General features: G+C 42.7%; 1 protein-coding gene across 4 annotated transcripts in view; it reads left to right on the top strand.

Moving 5' to 3' along the window:
• Positions 1-400: 400 nt before the first annotated feature.
• WIZ (WIZ zinc finger) overlaps positions 401-24,493 on the top strand; it is an 84,914-nt gene continuing 60,821 nt past the window's right edge. For 3 of the 4 annotated variants that reach the window (XM_029584141.1, XM_029584142.1, XM_029584143.1), the window contains exons 1-2: positions 404-617; positions 19,966-20,465. In XM_029584141.1, coding sequence (XP_029440001.1) covers positions 20,060-20,465 — 406 coding nt within the window. In that variant the 5' untranslated portion in view covers positions 404-617; positions 19,966-20,059. Of the gene's footprint in view, positions 618-19,965; positions 20,466-24,493 lie in introns of all 4 variants that reach the window. The other variant, XM_029584144.1, reaches the window with a different exon arrangement.

A 24,493-nucleotide genomic window follows, 5' to 3' on the forward strand; every position in this document is an offset into this window, starting at 1 on the left:
CTCCTACAGTGGGGACGGTTGCCCATTTTTCTTGGTCTCAGATGCCAGTTAGGAACCTTCGGCCCCTTGTCTTGTGTCGGATGGGGTGTGTGTGTGTGGGTTTCAGTTTTGTTTCTTGCTGGACACAGAAGGGACGCCTGTGGGGACACTGAGCAAACATCTTCCGAGGGAAAGTGCTGAAGCTAACCTGCCCTGACCCCTGACTAACCTCGAAGGCCCCCGCCTCGCCCCTTCCTCCCGCCCCGCTTCACGCACGCTCCCTGTCGCCGCTCTCCCGCCAGTTTTGTTCACTTTTGCCACTTCCAAGATGGCGGCGGCGCAGGTGCGGTCGCGCCGCTGACGTCATCGCCGGCGGCCCCTCCTCCCGCCCGGGACAGAGACAGAGAGCGACGGCGACGGCGGCAGCGGCGGCTCTGGTGGTTGTGGCGGCCGCGCGGCTGAGGGGGGCGGCGGCTGTGGAGGCGCCAGGTCTGGCCGGGGTGCGGGGGGAAGGAGGCGGCGCCTGAAAGAAGTGGGGGGAACAATGCGCCCGGAGCCGCGGCTGCTGCGGCGGCGTCGGAGGCCCCGGCCTGCAGAGCGCGGCGGCGGCACGGAAGAGGAGGTGGCGGCACCACAGCGTGAGTGTCCTCCCCCGCCCCCTCCCACCCCTCGAGGGGGAAGACAAAAGCAGGGGCTTTGGGGTGGGGGGAGGAGAGGAGGATGGGCCCGAGCCGCTCTCCCCACCCCCCCGGGGGTGGGCAGAGGCGTTGCAGCAGCAGCAGGCCCGGCAGGTTCCTGCACGTTGGCCTCCCCCACCCCCATAACCGCATTTGCCCCTGCAACAAGGGGGGGTAATTAATAGAGCAGCAGCGGTGGGAGGGGGGTCCATGCATGTATGGAAAGACAGGTTACACATCTTGGGGGGGTGAGCCCCACAATTCCTGCTCCTTCGATGAAAGGACAAATCCAGGCTGCCACTGACTATTGCCCTGGTGCAGGGCAGTAATTGTTACAGGAGGAGAATCTGGGTTCACTCCCCCAAGTGCAGGTGACTCTCTCTTCCTCAGGGAAGGGGGAGGATTTATTCTGTCACCATCACTATCTCCCTTTTGGGGAGGGAGGAGATGGCATCTTTCAGCTGTAAGGGTAGCTGTGTGCGATGTAAGAGATGGAGACAGACGTCTGTGTGTCTTTGTATAAAGGAGAAATATGCCTGGGCCTGGTGGTAACTAAAGGGAAAATACTGTCCCCAAGGGAGGTGTTTAGTTTGCAGGTCCCTCTTTCCACCTCCAGTCAGGTGCCAGTATTTTCCTTGTTGAGTAAATGTGGCTTCCTCTGCAGGAGGATGCAAGTTGTGGGATGTGTGTGAAGTGGGAAGATTTATTTGATGTCTTGTTACCTGGTGTCTGCTGGGCATACTGTTGGCTGGGCAATAGTTCGTCTCGACCTGATGGTTGCTTGGCGTTGGTTTCATTGTGAGATCTTGGCGGTGTCCATGGGCAGTGCTGTGGCAAATCAAGGCATATCAGGACAAATAATTTGCCATACTGGGTCAAGCCCAGTATCCTGTTTCCAACAGTGGCGAATCCACATCTAAAGAAACTGGCAAGATCCCGAACAGTAAATAGATCCCATGCTGCTAACGCACAATGATAAGCAGTGGCTATTCCCTAAGTCTACTTGATTGATAACAGTTATAGACTTCTCCAGTAGGTCGTCCAAACCTTTTTTTTAAACCCAACTACGCTAACTCCCTTAACCACTTCCTTCGGCAATGAATTCCAAAGCTTAATTGTGCGTTGAGTGAAAAAGAACTTTCTCCAATTTGTTTTGAATGTGCAACTTACTAACTTTCAGGCCGATCCCGTGGTCAGACACGGGTTTTGGGTGCGCGTCCACAACCCCTTATTCCATAAGGGGATGAGCGTGTCCAAAACTCGCGTCCAACTCCCCCCCACTCCCATCCACCCGCGGTGAAACTTATCTCCCTCAATACAAAAAAAAAGTGGCCCGACCTGCACATTTCCACCCTCAGAAATTATCGCTTTCCCAGATCAGGTCTTAAAAAGTAAAAAAAAAAAGTGCTGCTGTCATGTTAGGAAAAAGGGCGCTCAATTAATGAGCATCCATTTTCTTCACCTGTGGCTGTGCTTAGGTTAGGAAAATGGATGCTCATAAAATTGAGTCGGGTGCCTGCTGCCGAGGGGCGCACATTTGTCCCTAGCACCTCCTTGGCAGCGCGACCCCTCATTTAAATATTCGATTGCGAGGCCATCATTTTACAGATCTCTTATCACGTCTCTTCTCCCAACTGAACAGCCCTAACCACTTTAACTTTTTCTCGTAGGGGAACTGTTCCATCTCTTTTATCATTTTGGTCGCCCTTCTCTCTACCTTTTCCAATGCACCTATATCTTTTTTTTTTTGGGGGGTGTTAAATCCAGCAACTAGAATTGCACACAGTATTCAAGGAGTAGTCTCAGCATGGAGTGATACAGAGGTATTTTGACCTTCTCTGTTTAATTCTCCAGTCCTTTACTAATAATTCCTAACATTGTTTTGCTTCTTTGATCGCTGCCGCACACCGAGCCGAGGATTTCAGGCCAGTGGTGCTCAATACAACTGGGACTCTTTTTGCATCTTTCTGCCACGTTTTCTTGGTTTCTGTATCTCTTGATACTTGATCTGTCTCCATACCTCGCGCAGAATAGTCACTTAGTTCTTGTGGTTTTTCTCTTTTACTACAATGTCTGTTTTTATAGCATTGAGCATTGTAATAGGAATGTCTCAGGTGATCACAGATTCTTCATGCTCTTCAGTTCTGTTAGTGTCATGGCCCCTGATGTTTTCCTGGTACAGCAATATTCTAGCATTTACACAGTTTCCCAAGGTGTATTTAAAATACCTTAAGGGCACGGCTGTAATAAAAAGTTGCATCCCTGAGCCGGCTCGGTGGCAATGCTGCACGCTGCAAAAGGGACCCTGGGTGCAATTCCCAGTTAGGGTCCTTTGTCCCCTGGGTTGGCTAGGGCTGCTGTGGAGACAGTGCTAGCAGTTCCTGGGGGGGGGGGGGGAGCAGGGAAGGAGTCGATCATGATGTGGTGGTGACTCCCCACTGCCTGGGTTTAGGGGTTCATGAATGCAGGGTTCTGAAAGGATCAGGGGGAAGCGATGTAAAGATCTCAGCTCTAGTTCTGATCGAGCTGGAAGACTAAAAGAGCAGGAGGAAATTGCCAGGTCAGAAGAAAAAATTTGTTGCACACCTGTTGTAAAATAATGGGAAAGACAGAATATTTGGGGAAATAAGAAAATAAAACAGTAAGACAATTATAAGAGCTCGGTGGCACAACAGAGTTAGAGTAAGTAAGGGAATGCCGTCAAAAGAAAAACCATCAGGGCAGGGAGATTTTTCCGCCAAGGACAGTAAAATGGCACTGCTTTTCTTATTGAGGTGTAAGGGAGGTGTCAGCATTAAGCAGCTCACACAGAGACAGGAGGCAGCTACTTACGCATACAGAGCAGTATGGAAGCCCTAGTAGCTCAAACATTTAAGCCCTAGTAGTTCAAACATTTAATGTTGGAGCTACTAGGGCTTCCATACTGCTCTATATGCGTAAGTAGCTGCCTCCTGTCTCTGTGTGAGCTGCTTAAAGCTGACACCTCCCTTACACCTCAATAAGAAAAGCAGTGCCATTTTACAATGCCTTAGTAGTGAATGTTCTATTGTATTATATTCTATTAGACGCTATGTTTTATGTAACGCCTTTGCCGCGATTGTTCTGTTGTATTGTAAACCGATATGATTTGTATATTATACAAGAATGTCGGTATATAAAATTTCAAAATAAATAAATTAGTAACGCAATACAGTCCAGTACGGTGACATATGAAGCATGTTTCCAGCACTCTCCCCCTTGCATGATTGTCATTTCTTTAATGAGTGAGTCAAAATCTTTGCATACAAAAATAGATTCTTATTCTTCTGAAGTGGTTTGGATAAGGCATCAATGATTATCTTGTTAGATGTAGTTCAGTGGAAATGTTCCCTATTTCATTTCATCTCTTATGAATAAGAATTTAAGATGGATGGTTTTTTGTTTTTTTGTTTTTTTGGTTTTTTTTGTTCGTTGACGTTGAGGCAACCAAGTTGATAAAGGGGATGGAACAGTTTCCCTATGAGGAAAGGTTAAAGAGGTTAGGACTCTTCAGCTTGGAGAAGAGATGGCTGTTGGGAGACATGATAGAGGTCTATAAAATGATGAGTGGAGTGGAAGGAGATCAGCTGTTTACTCTTTCGAAAAGTACAAAGACCCTGGGACACAATGAAGATAATGGGTAATATATTTTCTCTTATTAGTTTTAAATGTGTGTTTAGTCAGTGCATAATTAAGCTCTGGAATTCGTTGTCAGAGGATGTGGTGAAAGCTCTTAGTGTAGCGTTTAAAAAAAAGTTTGGACAAGTTCCTGGAGGAAAAGTTCATTAACAATTATTAAAGTAGAGTTGCAGAAATTCACTGCTTATTCTTGGGATAAGTAGCTTGGTATCTGTCTACCCCTTGGGATCCTGCCATGTATTTGTGAGCTGGCTTGGCCACTGTTGGAAACAGGATGCTGGGCTTGATGGACCTTTGGGTTGACCCAGTATGCCAAGTCTTGTGTATTCGCCACCAGTTTAATTGCAGATTAGCTGTCAATTTTTATGTCAACTGGGTTTTTACGGTACTTGTTAAATCAGGTTCTTCCAGAATTTTAGGAAATCACTCTCCTCCTTTGATAGTTTTGCATAGAGCCATGTACTCAGCTTCACAAGTGGATAAGCACACCATCTGTTGTTTAACAGCTTTCCAGTTAACTGCAGCTTGCGATAGCGTGTATACATAACCTCCGGTAGATCTTCCATCTTGAGTCCAAAAGTTCCATCTTGCATCTGAATAACCAATTATTCCTTCTCCAGAAGCTTCCTAATACAAAATGTTATCTTTTGTGCCTTGAAGATATCTGAGAATGTTTGGCTATCTTCCAGTGTTCAGTCGTATAGCAAGTATTGAAACGGCTCAGATAATGAACTGCAATGTAATATCTGGTCTTGTTGCTTGTGCGAGGTACATCAGACTTTCCAATTAGACCCTGGTAGGAACATCTGGATGCCCTTGTGGTTCTTTGTTTTCTTTATGGTTTAGCTCAGTCGATGCTGGCTTATAGTCACTCATGCCAATATTTTATTTTTGGGTTTCTTCAGCATAGTTTTTTTGACTGACAATTTTTTTTTTGTCTGCATTTTTCTTAGTGTCAATGTCTTAAGATTTGACTTGGCTGTCCTAAATCTTTTAGTTCAGTCTTGGTGTCCAGAAAAGTGTTTACTCTTTCTAGAAATGTTGCTTGCTACTACTTGCATGTCTCCAACTTGAATAGCTAGTTTAGTATACTCTTCTTTGACGCATGGATGTGATTCAGTTTTATGAACATCTTTGTCATGTAGTATGTGGTCTAATGTTAGTTATCATGCATGACCTGATTGTTTAAATCCGTATATTGCCTTTTTTTGAGCTCGCATACTTCTGTCATTTTTTTCCTCTTCATCAGTCCCTTGAAGTAGCTCCATGTAGACGACTACTTGTTCACCATGAAGATATGCTGTGTTCATGTCAAGTTGTTGCATAATTAAATTTTCATTTGCTAAACCCAGTAGCCATCTAAGAGTTGTTATTTTTCATTACCAATGACTTGGTTTCTTGATGTCTCTTCCATATTGCCAATCACAACCACCTGCCCCTAGTCATGCTTTACTCAACTTTTAACTTAAAATACCCATTTTGATTTAATAACTTTCATGTTCTTCTTTATTGGCATTAGTTCCCAAGCTTTCATCCTGATGTGAGATGAAAGTTTTTCGGCAATAGCCCTCACCCACTTCAATGCATATTGGTTCTTTCACTTTGTGATGCACACTGTTGCAATGAGATTTTGCCTTTGGTTTGGGTACTAGTCTATCAGGGAGTCGCAACTTGCATGTTGGATGATGTAGTTTCTGCTTGACTGGTTTTGTCTGCTCTTGTTCTATTGAGATGTCGTGCAGTTCTGCCAGAGATGATGGAAGTTCATGTGATGATTCTGTCTCATTGTTGTTTTAGGTTTTCATTACTTTTCAGTATTTCGTCAGTATGATGTCCAATGTTCTCTTCATTTTGGAATAAGTGACTTGATCGTATTTCCTGAAGGTGTTACCCCCGTTTTCTAAATTTCAGGTCCCTTTTCTTGACTCAAGAAGTCTTGGATCTCTACTTGTCGGAATCTTTTTAACTTTGGGATCATATAAGTGATCTCCTTTCCATAAGAACCCGCCAACAAAATCCTTTATTTTATTTAATGGGTTTTATATACCGTTGTTCGAGGGTACATCACAACGGTTTACAATACCAAACACAAAACAAATAATAAAAACAGCATATAAAATTTACATTATACAGCTGACAGGCTGGGTACCGCAGTTTACAAGTAGGATTCACAAATATAAAACAAAACAATATTTTGAGACTCTAGATATTAATGACCCTCTATTTGATCTTCCAAATAGGCTCTCTCAAAGAGTCAAGTTTTAAGGTCTTTTCTGAATTTCCTTTGCAGGGTTTAAGCACTCTTTCCTTGCAGGTCCAATTTATCCACTAGCAGATGCAGCTTCTGCTATCAGCGCTGAGCAAAAACCAACAAAGATTTGCAGGTTTGCTCTTGGCATCTAATTTTTTCCAGTATTGGTTGGGAATCCAAGCATATAAGAGACATCCAAACACTTTGCAGTATCCTGAGGATTGCCTCTTGCCTGTCCCTGCTACTTCTAATGATTTTTCTTTCAATAGCTTGTAACAGTGGTATCTTACATTGGGACGGTGAACTTGGAACTGTGTTCTCATGAATTCTATACTCCTTCATGAAATTCTCATTGTTTTCTGCGATAAACTCATTTCATGCCTGTTTGACATTTTGGGTATCGTACGTAGTCTGTGAAAATATTTGGGACTTCGTCTTTGCATTTAAGGAAAATTACATTCAGCTTCTGGCTGCAATAATCTAAAATGATAAATATACAGTATATTGGCTGCCATCAGTAGAATCTGCTGGCATGGGTCCACATAAATCCATGTGTATTAGCTCCAATGGGTTTTTGCTTGGCTCCTTGGAAATTGCCTTGTGTGGTTTTTTTGGAAGTTTTATCTTTGATTTTCCCCCTTTCACTCATAGATTTTTAGAGTGTTGTTCAAACGCGCAAAGCATTTGTGTCCTAGCTTGGTATTAATTGTTTGTGCTATATTTATAAGAACATAAGAAATTGCCATGCTGCTTCAGACAAAGGTCCATCAAGCCCAGCATCCTGCTTCCAACAGAGGCCAAACCAGACCACAAGAATCTGGCAAGTACCCAAACACCAAGAAGATCCCATGCTACTAATGCAATTAATAGCAGTGGCTATTCCCTAAGTCAACTTGATTAATAGCAGTTAATGGACACTTCCTCCAAGAACTTATCCAAACCTTTTTTGAACCCAGCTACACTAACTGCACTAACCACATCCTCTGGCAACAAATTCCAGAGCTTAATTGTGCGTTGAGTGAAAAAGAATTTCCACCGATTAGTCTTAAATGTGCTACTTGCTAACTTCATGGAGTGCATGATTGCTGGCTGATACAACCTTGGCGTTAATCCAATAAGTGCCACAGTCTTTTTGATGCAGTGGGCAAAAGGTTCTTTGCCAGTCTGGAATTTACAACTATAATTTGTCAAAAATCACTTTCAATCCAGCATCTGTTAATTTGGATACTGATATGAGATTGTCCGCTAACACAGGTACTCACAGTACATCTTCAGCTAAATCTTTTCATGGTCGCTGTCTCCATATGGCTTGAATTGAATGCGTCCTACATGCACAGCTTCCTTGGGTGTGCCATCTGCCATTGTTATAGATTTGATCTGTACAGGAGTGTTGTTATCAAGTAATTCTTGAACCCTGCCTGGGGGTGTATGTGTGTGAATGCATGGGTGCATGCCTGGGGGATGGGGAGGGAGTGGTGTGAAAATGAATGGGAGCCTGTCTGGGGGGTCAGTGTGTTTGTGTGAGAGTGATTGGGAGCTTGCCTGGGTGTGTGTGTATGTGAGGGAGCCAGTGAGTGTAAGAGCATGAGTGTGTATGAGAAAATCCAGGGGAGTAAGAGTTTGTATGTGTGTGGGGGTGTGTGTGGAGGAGGAGAGAGTGTCTTAGAGCCTGAGACTGTGTCAGTGTCTGTGAGATGTTATGGTGGGTATAAGAGCATGAATGTGTATATATGTGACAGTGTATGTGGGAGAGAGAATGGACATGTGAGTATGTATGAGAGAGAGAGGATAACCTCCTAATCCTCGACAATATCAGGGTGACTGGAAATCAAGAGCTCCCACGTATGGACAGCAGGGTTTTTTTTTTTAAAAATCCTTATTAGTTTTAATTATTGGGTGTTATTTGATATGTGCTGTTTTGAAATATTTTATTGGTGTTTGGGAAATTGTAAAAAATGTATATGATTTTAATTGATAGAAATTCTATTGATCAGTAGTTTTAAAATATTATTTTATTAGTATGGTTTTACTATTATAACTGATGCTTTGTTTTATGAGGAATGGTGGTTCTGTTTTTCCATTGTTAATACACAGTCAGGCTTCTTGGGGTTTCCATTTCAGTTTTTGTCTAATTTGTGCTCCTTTATTTTGTAGTCTGTATTTGGTGAGGGTCTGTCTCTGCTCTGTGTGTGTGACCATGATGAGAGATTCTACTAGCATAGGGATCTATAGCAATCGGGTTTGTTTTGTTTCCTCAGTAGGTGGTGTATTGGTATTCTAGGACCCAGTGTAATATTTACCCTTGCTTTTTCACAGGTAGGGTTATTGTTGTTTGAGTCCTTGGTGTTATTACTGTTATGTTACAATGGGATTGCAGTATAGATTTTGAGTGTCTTTTTTTTTTGCAGGGTTTTGTGTTAGTTCACAATGTGCCTGGCAGGGGAAGGTGTTTGTGCTGCTGTTACTGTGAGGTGACACCAGAATTTGAAAATATCTTTTAGTATGATGAGCTGTAAGGGAAACATCCAAGCTCCATTGTTTGGGGGAATTTCAGTGGATGCACAGAGTTACAGAACTGGAGGTGCAGGATTTATATTCACGTTCTGTCCCTTCCTATATATTCCAGACTTCACTCTCATCGCCACATAGAATTAGTTGAATGAGGCTATCAAATAATTTTATAGTGTGAAACTGGCCATCTTTTTTAAATTACGCAGAAGACTCTTTGGACTTTTTTATTAACACCAAATATTCAAAAGCTGTGTTCATCCCATCAAGCTCATATATCTCATTAAAGAGGTAAATTGAATAAGACAATAACTTTGTTTTATTATTGTTACTCATAAATTATAACAATAACATTAATCTTGGAATATTATATATTTTTAATATAAATGAAAGGTTTTCACAAGATAGGTTGTGTCGTGAAACATTTTATTATGTATATATTTAAGGAAACATACATAAATTGTCGAAATACATTTCATTCATTTAACCTTTTACCTCTGGTTTGCTAAGTAGACTGAATTACTGTGTCACAAAATTGTTTGTCTAAAAAGTGTGTCACCAACATGAAAAGTTTGGAAAGCTCTGCGTTAAATAAATAAACCACGTTGTCCAATTAGATGACTATCAGGCACCAGAGTGGCTCTTTTGTCACTTCTCTCTTGATCTGTAAGGTTTCTTTTTGCATTGAATGCATATTGCTTCTTGGAACCTGTGATGGTCTTCTCATTAGAAACTCTATGGCTATTTTTGCTCTCTGATTTTTTTATTTATATATATATTTTTTTCCTTTGATCCCTATCATTGCTAGAAGAATATATAATCCCATTTGCATTTTGTGGGTTGCTATTTTGCACCCAAGGGAACTAACTCTCTTATGAAATGTCCAAATTTCTTGCAGTGATGGCGTTTTATCTTCTGTCCATTATTTTCTTGCAAGTTGTCTCCAGAGTCTTCTCCAGTTGATAAAATGATCTGGAAAAGGGAGCGATGAGTGAAGGGATCAGATTTTCACATGACACAGCATTATTCCAAGTAGTTGCATCACAAACCAGTTGTGAGGAATTGCAAGAGGGGGTTGGACCGGGGGTTGGACATCTAAATAGCAGGTGAAATTTAATGTGGATATGTACAAAGTGGTGCATATAGAGAATAATAATCCACAATTACACTAATCTGGGTTCCATACTAGGTGCCACCACCCAGGAAAAAAATCTTGGGCGTCCCTGTGGACAATACTATGAAATCCTCACCTCGGTGAGAGACAGCAGACAAAAAAGCAAATAGAATCTTAGATATTATTAGGAAAGGCATAGAACCCCCCCCAGAAGATATCGTAATGCCTTTGTATTGATTCATGGTATGAACGCACTTTGAGTACTGTGCGCACTTTTGGTTGCTCCATCTAAAAAAAAAAAAAAAAGAAAGATATAATTGCACTGGAGAAGGTGCAGAGAAGGGCGACCAAAATGATAAAGGGGATGGAACAGCTCCCCTATGAGGAAAGGCTGAAGAGGTTAGGACTTTTCAGCTTGGAGAAGAGACGGCTGAAGGGGGATATGATACGGGTCTATAAAACTATGATTGGGGTGGAACAGGTAAATAATCTGCCCTTTTCCATAAAACTAGGACTAAAGGACGTTCCATGAAGCTGATAGGTGGTATGTGTAAAACAAATTGGAGAGAGTATTTTTTTTAACTCGGTGCATAAATAAACTGTGGAATTTGTTGCCAGATGTGTGAAAGCGATTGTCATAACTGGATATTTAAAAGGGTTTAGACAGGTTCCTGGAGGCAAAGTCCATGTAAACCGTTTATTAGCCAGGTAGACTTGTGGAAAGCCACTGTTTATCCCTGATTGTGAGCAAGAAGAATTGGACCTATTCTTTGGAACGGGTCTGACCCAGTAGGGCATTTCTTTTGTTCTCTGAGTTCACAATGTGCAAAATCCTTGTAGACATGCATGACAGATTTTTTTTCTTTTTTTTTTTCTGAAGTTAGCTCTTGCATATTGCACACCTCAGAACTTCTGGCCACTCCATAGCATGCGCGAGGGCGTTACTTGAGTTGCTACTAATGCAACTTTTGCCTCCTCAATTGGATCTCCTAGGGTTCCGAGTTTTTCAGCTAATGATTTGACATGCTGCATGTCAGTAGTAGCAGACTCTGCTTTTTACCACTTGATGGTATTTATCTCTTGCTGAAGGTTCAGTGTTTTTTTCCAGGATATACTCTCTATTTACTGGTTCCAAATGCCTTTTGCTGTAGTCTGGTTAATAGCATAATTTATTTGTGAAGTTCTTAATATCTGGACAGTTATGTTCATGAAATCCTTATTTTTCTTCCAGGCATTTTTTATTTTTTACCCTTCCCATGTAGCTGTTACATCAAGTAGATTAGTTTCTATGATTATCCAAAGTTCATTTAATTTTTAGAAGAAACAACATGTTACATCACCAGGTTGCTAGAATTCAGCATTTCAATATGTTTTGTAGTATTTTCAGACATTTAGTTCATTTATATCTGGCCCAACTTAATAGATCCAAATAGGACACAACTGCATCAAGGCAGGCCTCTGCCGCAGGAGTCTTCGATATCCACTACCTTATATAATATTTATTTACCACCACTATGCAAATTGCTTGGAGGTCTCAGGATTCATTTTTATATATAAGCTGATGATGTACAGTTCTTTATCCTCGTGAATAATTCAATATATTTTGCTTTAAAACAACCGGAGATTTATTTACCTGTGGTTCAGACATGGTTATTCTTCAACAGGTTGTCTTTAAATATTTCCAAAACCAAAATAATGTATTTGTCTCAAATGCATGAACTTGGGGTGCCTGAATTCTAACCGAATAGCACACCTCTGTTGTCTAAGTTACATTGGCCACCCAGTTAGTTTTGAATCCGGTGCAAAGTACTAATATTGATTCAAAAGATCATTGACGATGCTGATAGCCTACAGTTGGGAACCACTTTACATGTGCGTACTCCATAGCACATTTTGGGGTCAGCAAATAAGGGACTGTTAGAGATCCCCAGAATCTATCAAGCACATTTAGGGGGAAGTTGGAGACCATGCTGTTTCAGTAGCTGGTCCATTAATATGGAACACAATGGCAGAATATCTCAGGTTTATGCTGGGCACGAAAGCTTTTAAAAAAAAAAATTTTTTTTTTGTCAGGCCAAATGATGTGGTCTCGTTTGCTCTGCATAATTTCTGTGCTTTTAGAAACCACGATCATGGGACTGTGCGGTAAACAAATTATTTTAAATAAATACTTTCATTTTCAATTTTGTTCACAGAAAATCTTTTCTGGCAGACTTGTCTCTGCAGTTTGCTTGCCTGGCTTTTATTTATTTATTTATTATTTTTATATACCTACATTCTTTTCTTACTGTTTTTATTTTTCTCCTTGTCTGGGAGCTTATCTCACTCAGCTCTGAATCTTTTTTTTTTTTTTTTTTTTTTAATATGGAATACATCTGATCTGGGCTTCCAATATATTTTTACTTCAAATTGTATTTATTAGTATTAACAGTCAGAAAACAATATTGCATAGTGCATGATGTTTCTTCTACCATATCCTGCATCATACCGTTACAGGCCAGCAAGAATCATAATCATATTTCCCCTCCCACTCCTCACCGCTTCAACCAAATCAAATATAAGACCATCTCACCAGAATAATTGTGTTGGGTACCATCAGTTAAAATTCATTCCAGAACTAAGCTCCTGGCAGTGTGTGGCAAGGCTTGCAGATATGAATGAGTCCCATATCTCAGTATTGCTGTCTCTTTTTTTAAAAAACCTCTCCTTACTTGCAAAACATTTTCATTATTTAAAGATTATGTAAAGCATTTCTCCATTGAATTATGGATGGGGAGATTCCATCGTCTCCAGTATTGTAGTATCCAAGATGATGATTTTTAAACCACTTCCGTGCCCGATGTAAACTCTTTTTTGAGATGCAGCGACCAGAACGGTACACAGTATTCAAGGTACGGTCTCACCATGGAGCGATACAGAGGCATTATGACATTTCCATTTTATTCACCATTCCCTTCTTAATTCCTAACTTTCTATTTGCTCTTTTGACTGCCGCAGCACACTGAGCCGACAATTTCAATGTGTTATCCACTATTTATTTTTATATTATATATACCGATGTTCCTGTATAGAATACATATGATGTATTATAATACTATGATGCCTAGATCTCTTTCTTGGGTTGTAGCACCTAATATGGAACCCAACATTGTGTAATTATAGCACAGGTTATTTTTCCCTATATGCATCACCTTGCACGTATCCACATTAAATTTCATCTGCCATTTGGATGACCAATCTTTCAGTCTCACAAGGTCCTCCTGTAATGTATCACAATCCGCTTGTGATTTAACTCTTCTGAATAATTTTGTATCATCTACAGATTTGATAACCTCACTCTTTGAATTCCTTTCCAGATCATTTATAAATATATTGAAAAGCACCGGTCCAAGTACAGATCCCTGAGGCACTCCACTGTTTACCCTTTTCTACTGAGAAAATTGACCATTTAATCCTACTCTCTGTTTCCTGTCTTTTAGCCAGTTTGTAATCCACAAAAGGACATTGCCTCCTATCCCATGACTTTTTAGTTTTCTTAGAAGCCTCTCTTGAGAGACTTTGTCGAATGGCCTTCTGAAAATCCAAATACACTACATCTACCGGTTCACCTTTATCCACATGTTTATTAACCCCTTCAAAAAAATGTAGGAGATTTGTGAGGCAAGACTTCCCTTGGTAAATCCATGTTTATTTATTTATTTTTACATCTTTTTACTATACCGATGTTCAAGACAAAGATTCTTATCACATCGGTTTACATCGAACCCAAACCTTGTAAAAAAAAAACAAAAAACAAAAAAAAACATTGCAAATAACTAATATCTTAGCATCAGATTTAGGTAGAGAATTTAATATAAGTAATAGAATTAAAGTGAGGTAAAGTATAACATGTAAATAAAGCATCACATGTATTAAAGTTCAGTAAAACATGTATCAAGTGTTTAACAAGATAAATACAGAAAAACCTCGAGGAAGGAATAAATAAATTCGACCAGGACAGAACTCTGCGATTAGGTTCAGAAATTATGGTGGAGAGGGCTATTTGGAGGGAGGGGAAGCAACTGGGGGTAGGGGAAGGGACAGAAAATTACACTTAAATTACATCAAATTGCACGATAACTGCATATGAAGTCCGTATTTGTGTCATGGGCTATCAAGGGAATAACCAGGTTTTCAATTTCTTTCTAAAGGTAAGCGGGCATTGTTGAATGTGTTCCATTAAACCATGTCTTTCTATATGCTCTGTGATTTTGATCTTTATGACAGTTTCCACTATTTTTCCCAGCATTGAAGTCAGGCTGACTGGTTCATAGTTTCCCGGATTGCCCCTGGAGCCCTTTTTAAATACTGGGGTTACATTGGCCACCCTCTAGTCTTCAGGTTCAATGGACAATTTTAATGATAGATTACAAATTTATTTAATAGATCTGAAATTTCATTTTTGAGTTCCTTCAGGATTCCGGGGTGCATACTGTCCGGTCCAGGTGATTTGCTACTCTTTAGTTTGTCAATCTGGCCTACTACATCTTCCAGGTTCACAGTGAATGTGGTTCAGTTCATCTGAATCATTACCCTTGAAAACCATCTCTGTAACTGGTATCTCCCCAATATCCTCATTAGTAAACACGGAAGCAAAGAATTCATTTAGTCTTTCTGCAATGGCCTTATCTTCCCTAAGAGCCCCTTTAACCCCTCTGTCATCTAATGGTCCAACCGACTCCCTCACAGGTTTCTTGCTTCGGATATATTTTAAAAAATTTTTATTATGAGTTTTTGCCTCTACGGCCATCTTCTTTTCAAATTCTCTCTTCGCCTGTCTTATCAATGTTTTACACTTAGCTTGACAATGCTTATGTTTTATCCTATTTTCTTCAGATGGATCCTTCTTCCAGTTTTTGAAGGATTTTTTTTTTTTTTTTTGTGGCTAAAATAGCTTCTTTCACCTCACCTTTTAACCATGCCGGTCATCGTTTTGCCTTCCTTCCACCTTTCTTAATGCTTGGAATATATCTGGTCTGCGCTTCTAAGATTATATTTTTAAACAATATTCATGCCTGTTGTACACTTTTAACCTTTGCAGCTGCACTTCTCAGTTTTTTTTTTTTATTTTCCTCATTTTATCAAAGCTTCTCTTTTGAAAATTTAGTGTTAGAGCTGTAGATTTACTTATTGTCCCCCATGAGTAAGTTAATAGAGAAGGCAGTAATCTATCCAACTTCTGGAATTTTTAGAGGAGGGTGATCCAATGGCCGCCTTTCAAGTCAAGGTTTTGGGTGGGCCGCAGGCCAGAGATGAACCTTGTACGGTTGTCAGATTTACGATTGGGATTGGGGAAGTGATGTGCTGCCAGTCTTACTTGGCCTGACCTTGGCTTTTGATCCGTTGGCTATGCTATTTTAGTACAACGTTTAACTGAGCTGGGGCACTCATGGGGTGGTTTTAAATTGGCTTGCATCATTTTTGGAAGAGAGGAGCCAGTCCTTGGTTTTAGATTTTACATCTGAGCGTGGGGGCTGGATAGTATGCGATGTTCTGCAAGGTTCAATTATTTCTCTGATTACTGTGAGCCCTCTAGGGAAATGGATTCAGAATTTTGAGATTCATTATTTTATCTATATGCAGACGACATCCATTGGGTAAGGATGCTTCTGCACGATTACAGAACCTGACATCCTGTCTTGTTACTGTTTAGGCATTGGATGGGAGTATCAAATCTTCCGAAGCTTAATTCATCAAAGACTGAGATTTTGGGAGCCTGGAAGCCAGACTCAGAAGAGCTAGATAGTTTCCCCATTGCCAGATGGGCCTGTTATCCCTATTCGAAAGCGAGCACTTAATTTGGGAGTTAAGGTAGTGAATTATCTGCTGTGCCCCAGATTCAATCAATCTGCGAGATGTTTTATTGATCTCCATCCTCTCTCTGTTTTTTTCTGCATAAAGACGATCTGGTGAACGTGGGTGTGCATGCTTGCGTTACAGCAGGTCGGGTCTGCTCAAGGAACGTATCTGCTGTCTGCAGTTGGTGCAAAGCGTGACTGCCCCGCACTGCTGCTGCTGCTTATAAGGATGGGAGCCCTGTGTTGGAAAAACAGCACTGAAAGCTATCGGTTGAGTTTCATTTACAGTTTAAGATTGGGCGTGTGTGTGTTGTGGTTTTTCAGTCGTTAACATGGCAGTGGAGCTGGGTACGTGATAGATTGGTTGGTACCCTATAAGCCAACACATCACTCACGATCAGTCCAAGGAGCACTATTAGAAGAGCCATCTCTTGGGGGGGGCGGGAAGTATAGTGGTTGATCCTAATTATATTTGTGTGTGACTGAATGTTATTGATGTTTACTATGATTGTTTTGATTTATTTTATTTGAATTTTTGCTATGTTCTGAATGAATGTGCAATACAATATTAAAGATTTTTTTTTTTGTTGTGGTTGTCTGCTCTACTTACTGACTTTATTACCTCTGTCTTGGCGCAGTTTGATATTTTATCTGTATATTGTTTTTCGGGTCATCTGATCTTTTAACTTTTAGCCTGTTGTAATTGTTTGTTTGAAAACTTGATGTAGCTGTGTGTGTGTATGCGTGGTTTTTTGGGTTTTTTTTAGTGTGTTTGAATGTTTCATGCTTCAAGCATGCAAATGGATAGGCATGTGATCACATTTATTATTATTGATTATATGCTATGTGATTGTGTTTTGTTTGCGATTATTCAACAATTTACCAAAAGTCACGCTTGGCAAGGTTTAAATGTGAAGAAATAAAAAGGTGAGAATGTATGGTTTGGAATGGCCTGACCCATTTACGAGATGTTATTACCTAAGTTTTTTGAACGTATTTAGTTTGGGTTAGCTGTTTCATTAGCCAGGAGAGTGGGTGAAGTACGGGCTGTGTACCCTACAGGGAGTCACATTTTGTTTTGAAATTTCATGATATTTCTCAGAACCTTCTTCCCCCATCTCATTCCGAAAGTGGCTTTGTCACCTTATATGAATGCAGAGTAAGTTTTCTCCCTCCCTCCGGTCACTTCATCTGGTGCAGAGGTCAAATTGTTGAGAGGACGCTGCAAATTTACTTAGCTAAAATGGATAGCTAAAATATTTACTTAGCTAAAATGGATAGCTAAAAAAAAAAATCATTTTGAAAATCAGGTCTTGGGATCGCCGCTCGGCAAACCCTGGCAGACGGGTTTAGGTGAATATCGGCTGGCGAAAACAGGTTTATGTGGGAGAGAGTTGAGGCAGGTCCGTATCGATTTGGCACAGCTGCGGGAAAATGGGGGAACAGAGCAGACAGAGTCACCATAGATGCCCCACTAACACCCTGTGATGCGGCCCAGCGGGGGTTAAACTCCCACACGCTTTCAGGGTTTGTACATTTGCTTACTGGAGCCATTAGCCTGAAACATATATTCCTTCCCTTTCTTTTTATTTTTTGCTCTTCTGAATTTCAGGCACCAAGTGCCAAGTTGTAAGCACCTGAGTGACCTGGCGGCCGGGAGTCTCCCAGCTGCGACCATAGGCTGCAGACTTTCCACTCCTTGGCTAATCGGAATAGTGATGTAGCTGGGTTCTGGTTTAACGATGACCTGATATCTACGAAGTCCAACCTCTGACAGCCCCTCCTTCCCTTTCTCAGTTTGAAAATCTAATCTTTCATTTTTGGCGAAAATCCTTGTGCAAGCTGCTAGACAGAGCGTGGGATCGTAGCCTGGTGGCTTGGCAGCAGGTGCCGTGCGGAAGACCTGGGTTTCAATATCCCGAGCCTGATTTCTGCTCCTTGGGTTAGCCAGGACTGTGGACTCAATATTCCCAGCCTTGGGGGGGGGAGGAAGGAAGTGGGGAGCGTCCGCCATGATAAACAGTGACATCTAGTAGGATCCATGGGGAGCCATGGTCTGTGGCCTCCTGGCCAAGGACTTGTGCTCTGCTGTCGGGGGCTATATTGTGAGAGGGGGAAACCGGGGGCCGTTTGTGGTGAATGAATAATCATGGTCCTGTGGCCTAATGGAGGCTGGTTCTGATTGAGCTGGCAGTCCAGAGGAACAGGACGAAAGGAATTATGTCAATTAGGAAAAAAACAATATGGTGTGTGTGGGGGGGCGGGGGATTACAATTCAGCTAAATGGAAGGAAGCTTGCGAGCTTGTGGAATCTGAGCTCTGCTTTTCAGAGAAACCGGTTTCCGGTTGGTCGTTGCGGAATGGGGTAGGAAGTCTTGCGCGCCCTCTCAGTTCATGAGTTCATTGGCTCCTAAGTTCAGCAGGTCCAGTAGGGAGGGATTGCTTCTTCACAGAAGGAACAAAATACACTTTGGGGGAATCCCTTTATTTTATTGAATGGATTTATTTATTAGCATTATTCGTCTGGAAGGCTGAGAATCCGTTTTGGCGGTAGACGCTCTTGTGGGCAGTCGTTAGCGTAATAACGCCTTCCCGGAAGGATGCTGGAGTGGAAAAATCAATGGGGTGGGAGATAGCGATTTTCAAAAGCCATGGTAAAAAGTATCCATGGACTTTACGTTTGACCTTGCAGGTAGTTTGCATATTTACCCTCTCAGTTAATAAGGATGAGGGTTGGTCCAAGTGACCGAGCGCAGTGCTGGGTAGAAGGTCCCTGGGGGTTGTGTGTGTGTGTGACTTGGCCGGGCAGTCATTCCCCTGGGCATGCCATCTGGGGAAGGGGGATTCAAAGACAGAAGCGAGTTAAAAGGGAGAGGAAGACAAAATGAAGGTGATAACTAGTTAAATGGCCGAGAGACTCCCACTCGGCTACTGGGCACATTCCTCTCGTGCCTAGCGGGGCAGGGGTGGCAGCAATGTTGAGTCGCGCCTAGGTTGAGCTTTCAAAGTTTGTTCAACTCATCGTTGTATCTTCAAGTTACATACTCTAAAAAGAATTAAACCGCTTCTTCATCCGCATGATTTCCGGACAGTGTTACAAGCTACAATATTGTCAAAACTGGACTACTGTAATGCCGTACTGCTAGGTCTCCCCAAAAACACAATACAACCATTACAGATGCTACAAAATGCTGCTGCACGCCTACTCACTAACTCTCACCGCCATGAACACATTACACCTGTTCTCATGTTCCTTCACTGGCTTCCTGTAGCATCTAGAATCTTATTCAAAGTTCTCTCCCTCATACATAAATCGATCCATAACCAAGATATGCAATGGTTCTCCGATCATTATATTTTCCGCACATCAAACAGACCAATAAGAAAAATGCACCAAGCCAAACTCACCACTTCTACAATTAAACACATCAAGCACATCGCTACAAGAGACCGCACATTCACTATTGCCGGGACCAACATCTGGAACAAAATGCCCGCAGACCTGCGTCTCGAACCCTGCCATAAGAAATTTAAGCAAAACCTCAAAACATGGCTGTTCGAACAAGCTTACACTCAATGATCCTCTCCTCTTCTGAAATGCCGATTACTTTTCCTGTTCTCCCTGAATCTTTGCTACACGCCGAGTTTATCCTTCTCACTGCAAATTTTGACTTTATTGGTCTCTGAACTACCATTTATTATTAGACTTGCCATTAACTAGGGAATATGGTCACCATTGGTTTATTGTGTTTGTTTTTTATTTTGTTGTTATTTTGATATATATCATGTCCACTTTATTTCAATTTGTCTGTAAAGCCTGTTGCTGAATTATTGTTTATTGTAAACCGAGGTGATGGTTTTTAACGTGCCCCGGTATATAAAAAAAAAATAAATCACTAAATAAATAAATAAAATCTTTATTTCTCTTTCCTGTTTTTCAAGGTTTCCGTAGCTACCTGTCCGCGATGACCGTGATGTCCTAAAGCGACGGCGGACGGCGTGGGGGGATTCGAGACGTCTCGGGAACCTGCGAGCGATGGAGGGAGTATCCCCTCCTCCCTCACCCGAAGAGCAGAGAGAGCGGCATCGGCGGCAGCAGCAGGCGGAGGAGGAAGAGGATGACGACGACGCAGGGGGCACCCACGTGCTGGTGACCCTCGAGCCGGACGAAGAGGACTTCCCCGCCCCGGCCGGAGACGAGATATCCGTGGTCATTGTCAAGGATCCGGGCGCCTCCCCGGGGAGGGGCGGAGCAGACTTGTCGATGGGGGTGTGCGGCGACGCCAGCCCCCGGGGGCCGTCCTTCTACCCTCCCTTCCAGGATGCGGACGGGATGGGCAGGAAGGGGGAGGCCCTGCGCAGCCTGCGGGAGGAGGCCGGCATTTACGCCCACCTCGCCCACGCGCGGCCGTGCTTTAGGTCGCACGAAGACGAGGCTCAGGGTAAGTTTTTTTTTTTTTTTTTTTTTTTTTTTATCGCCGCGCCCTCTGAAATTGTTGAACACAAAAAAAAAAAATCTGCGTTTTTTTTTTTTTTTTTTTTGGCGGCGTTTTATGAAAAGACGACGGAGGGGGGAGGCTCAAATAGACCGCGAGGGTGGCGGGGTTATGAGTGGAGAAAAGATTTCTCGCGGCGTCGGAGAAAAGCCGGAACAGTGGTTAGAATTTAAAAAAAAAAAAAAAAAATGCTTGAGACGGACAAAAAGGGGGGGGGGGGGATCGTGGTGGCAAGGGAGGGAGAAAAACCAGAGGTCAAGTGAGATCCATGTTGTCGGCACAGGGGGTCACGAACGGGCAAACCGGGTGGATCAGGCACCGCCGACACTGTGCGCGTGCTTTTGGGATTTCCTTCCATCTCTCTCTCCTCCTCCTCCTTTTTTGCTTATTCTCCCCTCACCCCCCCCCCCCCCACTCCTGTTGATAAACTAATAAACCATGAGAGGAAAGGGGAGCAACAGCGCTGGGGGAGACGCTCCCCTTGCTCTCCCCTTCAACCCCCCCCCCAATGGCTGCTCGCTTAACAGAGGAGTCGCTCGCTGGTTTTGACTTCCCCGATGGGAAGTTGCAAGCTTGCGCTAGACTTTAAAAAAAAAACAAAAAAAAACAAACCAATTTTTGTCCCGGAAGATTGGGGATGAGGTGGGGGTGATCCCTCGCCAAAAGCGCTCGGTGGTGTGAAACGGCAGTTGTGGGTGGGATAAGAAGGAGATTTCTTTTTCCATGGATCAAAAACGGACTGTGAGACCGGTGGGGGGGGTGGGGGTGTCCCTAAGGGGGTCGCTTTCGTTCGTGGTGAAGGAAGCTAAAACGATGGGGGTGTGAGTCCTGCAAGGACCGTCCGGAGCCGGCCGGTATATTTCTTATCAACCTGGAAGAGGGTGTCCATAGCAGGGGGGGGGGCACCGTATCGTCCAAACGAAAAGCGAGAGGGGGATGGGGGGGAGGTCTCGTGGAACCTTGAGCAGAGTAGGCAGGGGGGAGGTAAGGGGGGGTGAGGTTTTCAGCACAGAGAGGTATAAAGGGGGGGGGGCCAGGTGAGCTGTGTCCGAACCTTTGACACTCCATGCGCACGACGAGAAACTCCTAGATCAGTCGTTACCCCTCGGGGAAAGAGATTCAGATCTTTTTACTGCTCCGTGGCGTCTCTGTCGGTCTGCGTTTTTTGCTGGGGGGTTTTTGTGGTTTTTTTTTCTTTTTTAAATATATATATATTTCTGCGCTGCTTTGGCGCAAATAGCGTTCGCTGTTTTAATTACGGGGCCTCCCGGGAAGCCGTCTCTCTTGAGCCGTCCGTGCTGTTGCCCTCGCGTTGCACCAGCGCGACTGCCGTGCGGAGCTCCCATGGGCATCGGCTCTTCCGTGTCGCGCCCGAGTGCATGCCAGAGCTGTGGGCGAGGCGGTGAGAAGTCTGCCTTCAAAGGGTCCAGGGGCCTAATTTTGGGAGTTAGGCACCTAAACTGGGCCCTTTGAAAACTGACTAAATTTTAGCAGTCTGCTTTCACTAGATTCCTGAACTTGGGGTCCCTAAGCTCTGAAATCTAGGAAAACGAATTGCTGGCCTGAATTTAGATCCTTAAGTTTTTATGTCCCTTAAATGTAGGAGCATTTTCGGCTGAAAACCTACAGTTGAATTTTCAAGAGAGTGCATGCAGAAGAACGATCGTGCGCGTAAATAGCCCTTGCAGCGTGCAGATTTGGTAACTTGCCCGTGTAATTTTGAACCTGCTAATTGTGTTTCCTAAGTGCTATCAAATGTGTTTTATATTGTGTTACTGGCTGGGGGGGGGGGAGTTCAGGAAAAGCCCGGAGGAGGATTGAGCAAAATGGTTGGCTGACTGCTAAAACTAGTCATTTTCGCCACGCGCGCACGTTAGAACGTTTTCTGACTTGCACGGGTAAGTTCTGCTTAAGTTTCTCATGTGCATGGTCTGCCAGCATCATTTGAAAGGCCTTAAAAAATACCTGCGGGTTTTTTTGGTGGTTTTTTTTTTTTTTTGCATCAATGTACGCATTCAGCAAGTCTAAAAATAAACAATTGCTACTTATCTGGCTAAGTAACGTAAGTGGATAAGTCTCAAATAGTGCTGCTTATCCAGATAGGTGCCGGATAATTAGCACTTTTTGAGATTTATATGGCTGTCTTTCTTAGCCGGATAAGTAGCATTTTTTTTTTAAGACTTATCTGGCTAAGTTAGTTTTATGTTCGTGCATTGCTATATCTATAATCTATATTTATATATGCGGAAAAGGAAGATTTTCGTGAATTCCGTAACCTGTGCATGAACGATGTGCACAGGTCATAAAATACTAGGGTAGATCTGCGTGCAGCCATGTACGTAGGAATATGGACTCTCGCTTTCGGTTCTTTAAAAGTTATCCTCCCTACGTTTAAAATTTTGGTGGAGAGTCCGCCTAAGTGTAGAGTGTTTTCTGAAAATTGACCCCCACAGCGTTTAGTTAATGCACTGTGATGCATTAAAATTCTGTTACAGGCGATTGCTAAATTTCTGCAGCCCATTTGGTCAAAGGGAGAAAGAAGCCTGGCTCCTAGCTGGTGCGAGAGAGCATGTGTGTCTGTGGATAAAACTTCTTTGCCATTCCTGTGAGGCGTTGCATGCCTTGACCCTGAAAAAGCAGTGTCTCTTGTTTGGGGTCATCAACGTGCTGGGAACGAGGACTTTCTCTTTGAAAATATCACCAGTGTAGGACGTGTTCTTGAGGGACTTTCCAGCAGAGGAAGTGGAAGATGGGGCCCCTCCCACCTTTGAGTCCCCATGCTTAACATATCTGTGCAGTCGTAAAGCATGTGCACAGGTATTTATACCCCAGAGGGAAGAGGGAGATATGCTAGAGACATTTAAATTCCTCCAAGGAATAAGTGCACAGGAGGTGAGCCTCATTCAATGGCAAGGAGGCTTTGGGAGTGAAAGGTGGTAGGTTCAGAAGTAATATAAGGAATTATTTCTTTACAGAGAGGGTGGTGGAGGCCATTCGGGACAAATAGCATTGGGACAATCACAGAGGATCTCTGAGGGACAGAGAGGGACTGTGGAGGTGGATGGGGCTGTATGGCCCTTTATCTGCTGTCTTTGTCTACGTTTCGGTGTTAACCTCCCAAAATCTGTTTGACTCATTCTAGATTATCAAGACTTTAGGACATTGACCAAGGCCTGGGTCAATGTCAATGTCAGGACTTTTAAGCTAAAATTATAAGTTACTGGAATTTTTGGGAGTGGTTCTGTAACATTGTGCACCCGATCGAGGTGGAGTTAGATTCTGCTTGTTTAGTTTTGCTAGTATTTTATGATCTGCTTTTGGTGAATCGATTGTTTGTGATAAATGTAATTATGGTTTGACAGTGATTTATTTTACTTGTGGGGGTTTTTTTTTTTTTTGTACAGTGCTTCCGGCACTTTGGACTAGCGGCCTATAAAATAATTGGATTGGATTATTTGTCTAGTCCTATGGCATATGCGTGTGCAAAAATTATATTAAATATACGTATATCGATAATTTACTATTTTTCCTTAGGACTGCTGATTTTGGTTGACAGGATGTCTGGAGCAAAAACATTCCACTGAGCCTGGGGTTATGTTTGGATCAGAACTGAGGAAATAGCTTTTAAAGTCCGTTTCTTCCATTTGGGCCAACAGCTGCATCTGCCACGCTTTAAGAGTTTAATGAATCGTGTATTTCAGCCTCAGCTGGACGTTTTGTGCCTAAGTCAGACTGAGCGCAGTCTTGCCCGCACTGGGCGACGACAAACTATATGCTAAGTTTGAGAAATTCAGATTTTGGTGGAACCCGTGTGCAAGTTTTGGGTTTCTGCAATGCCTAATAAAGAATGCAGTGCAAGAGCAGATGATTCAAACAATTCGGAACCAGCCTGGGCCACAAAATGTGGCAGAGGCAAGAGTCGTTCTTGGTTAGAAGGGATTCATTTCTGTGATTGCCCGAATATAGCAACGCCT

Source organism: Rhinatrema bivittatum, chromosome 19, assembly GCF_901001135.1.
Source record: "Rhinatrema bivittatum chromosome 19, aRhiBiv1.1, whole genome shotgun sequence".
NCBI classification, from domain to species: domain Eukaryota; kingdom Metazoa; phylum Chordata; class Amphibia; order Gymnophiona; family Rhinatrematidae; genus Rhinatrema; species Rhinatrema bivittatum.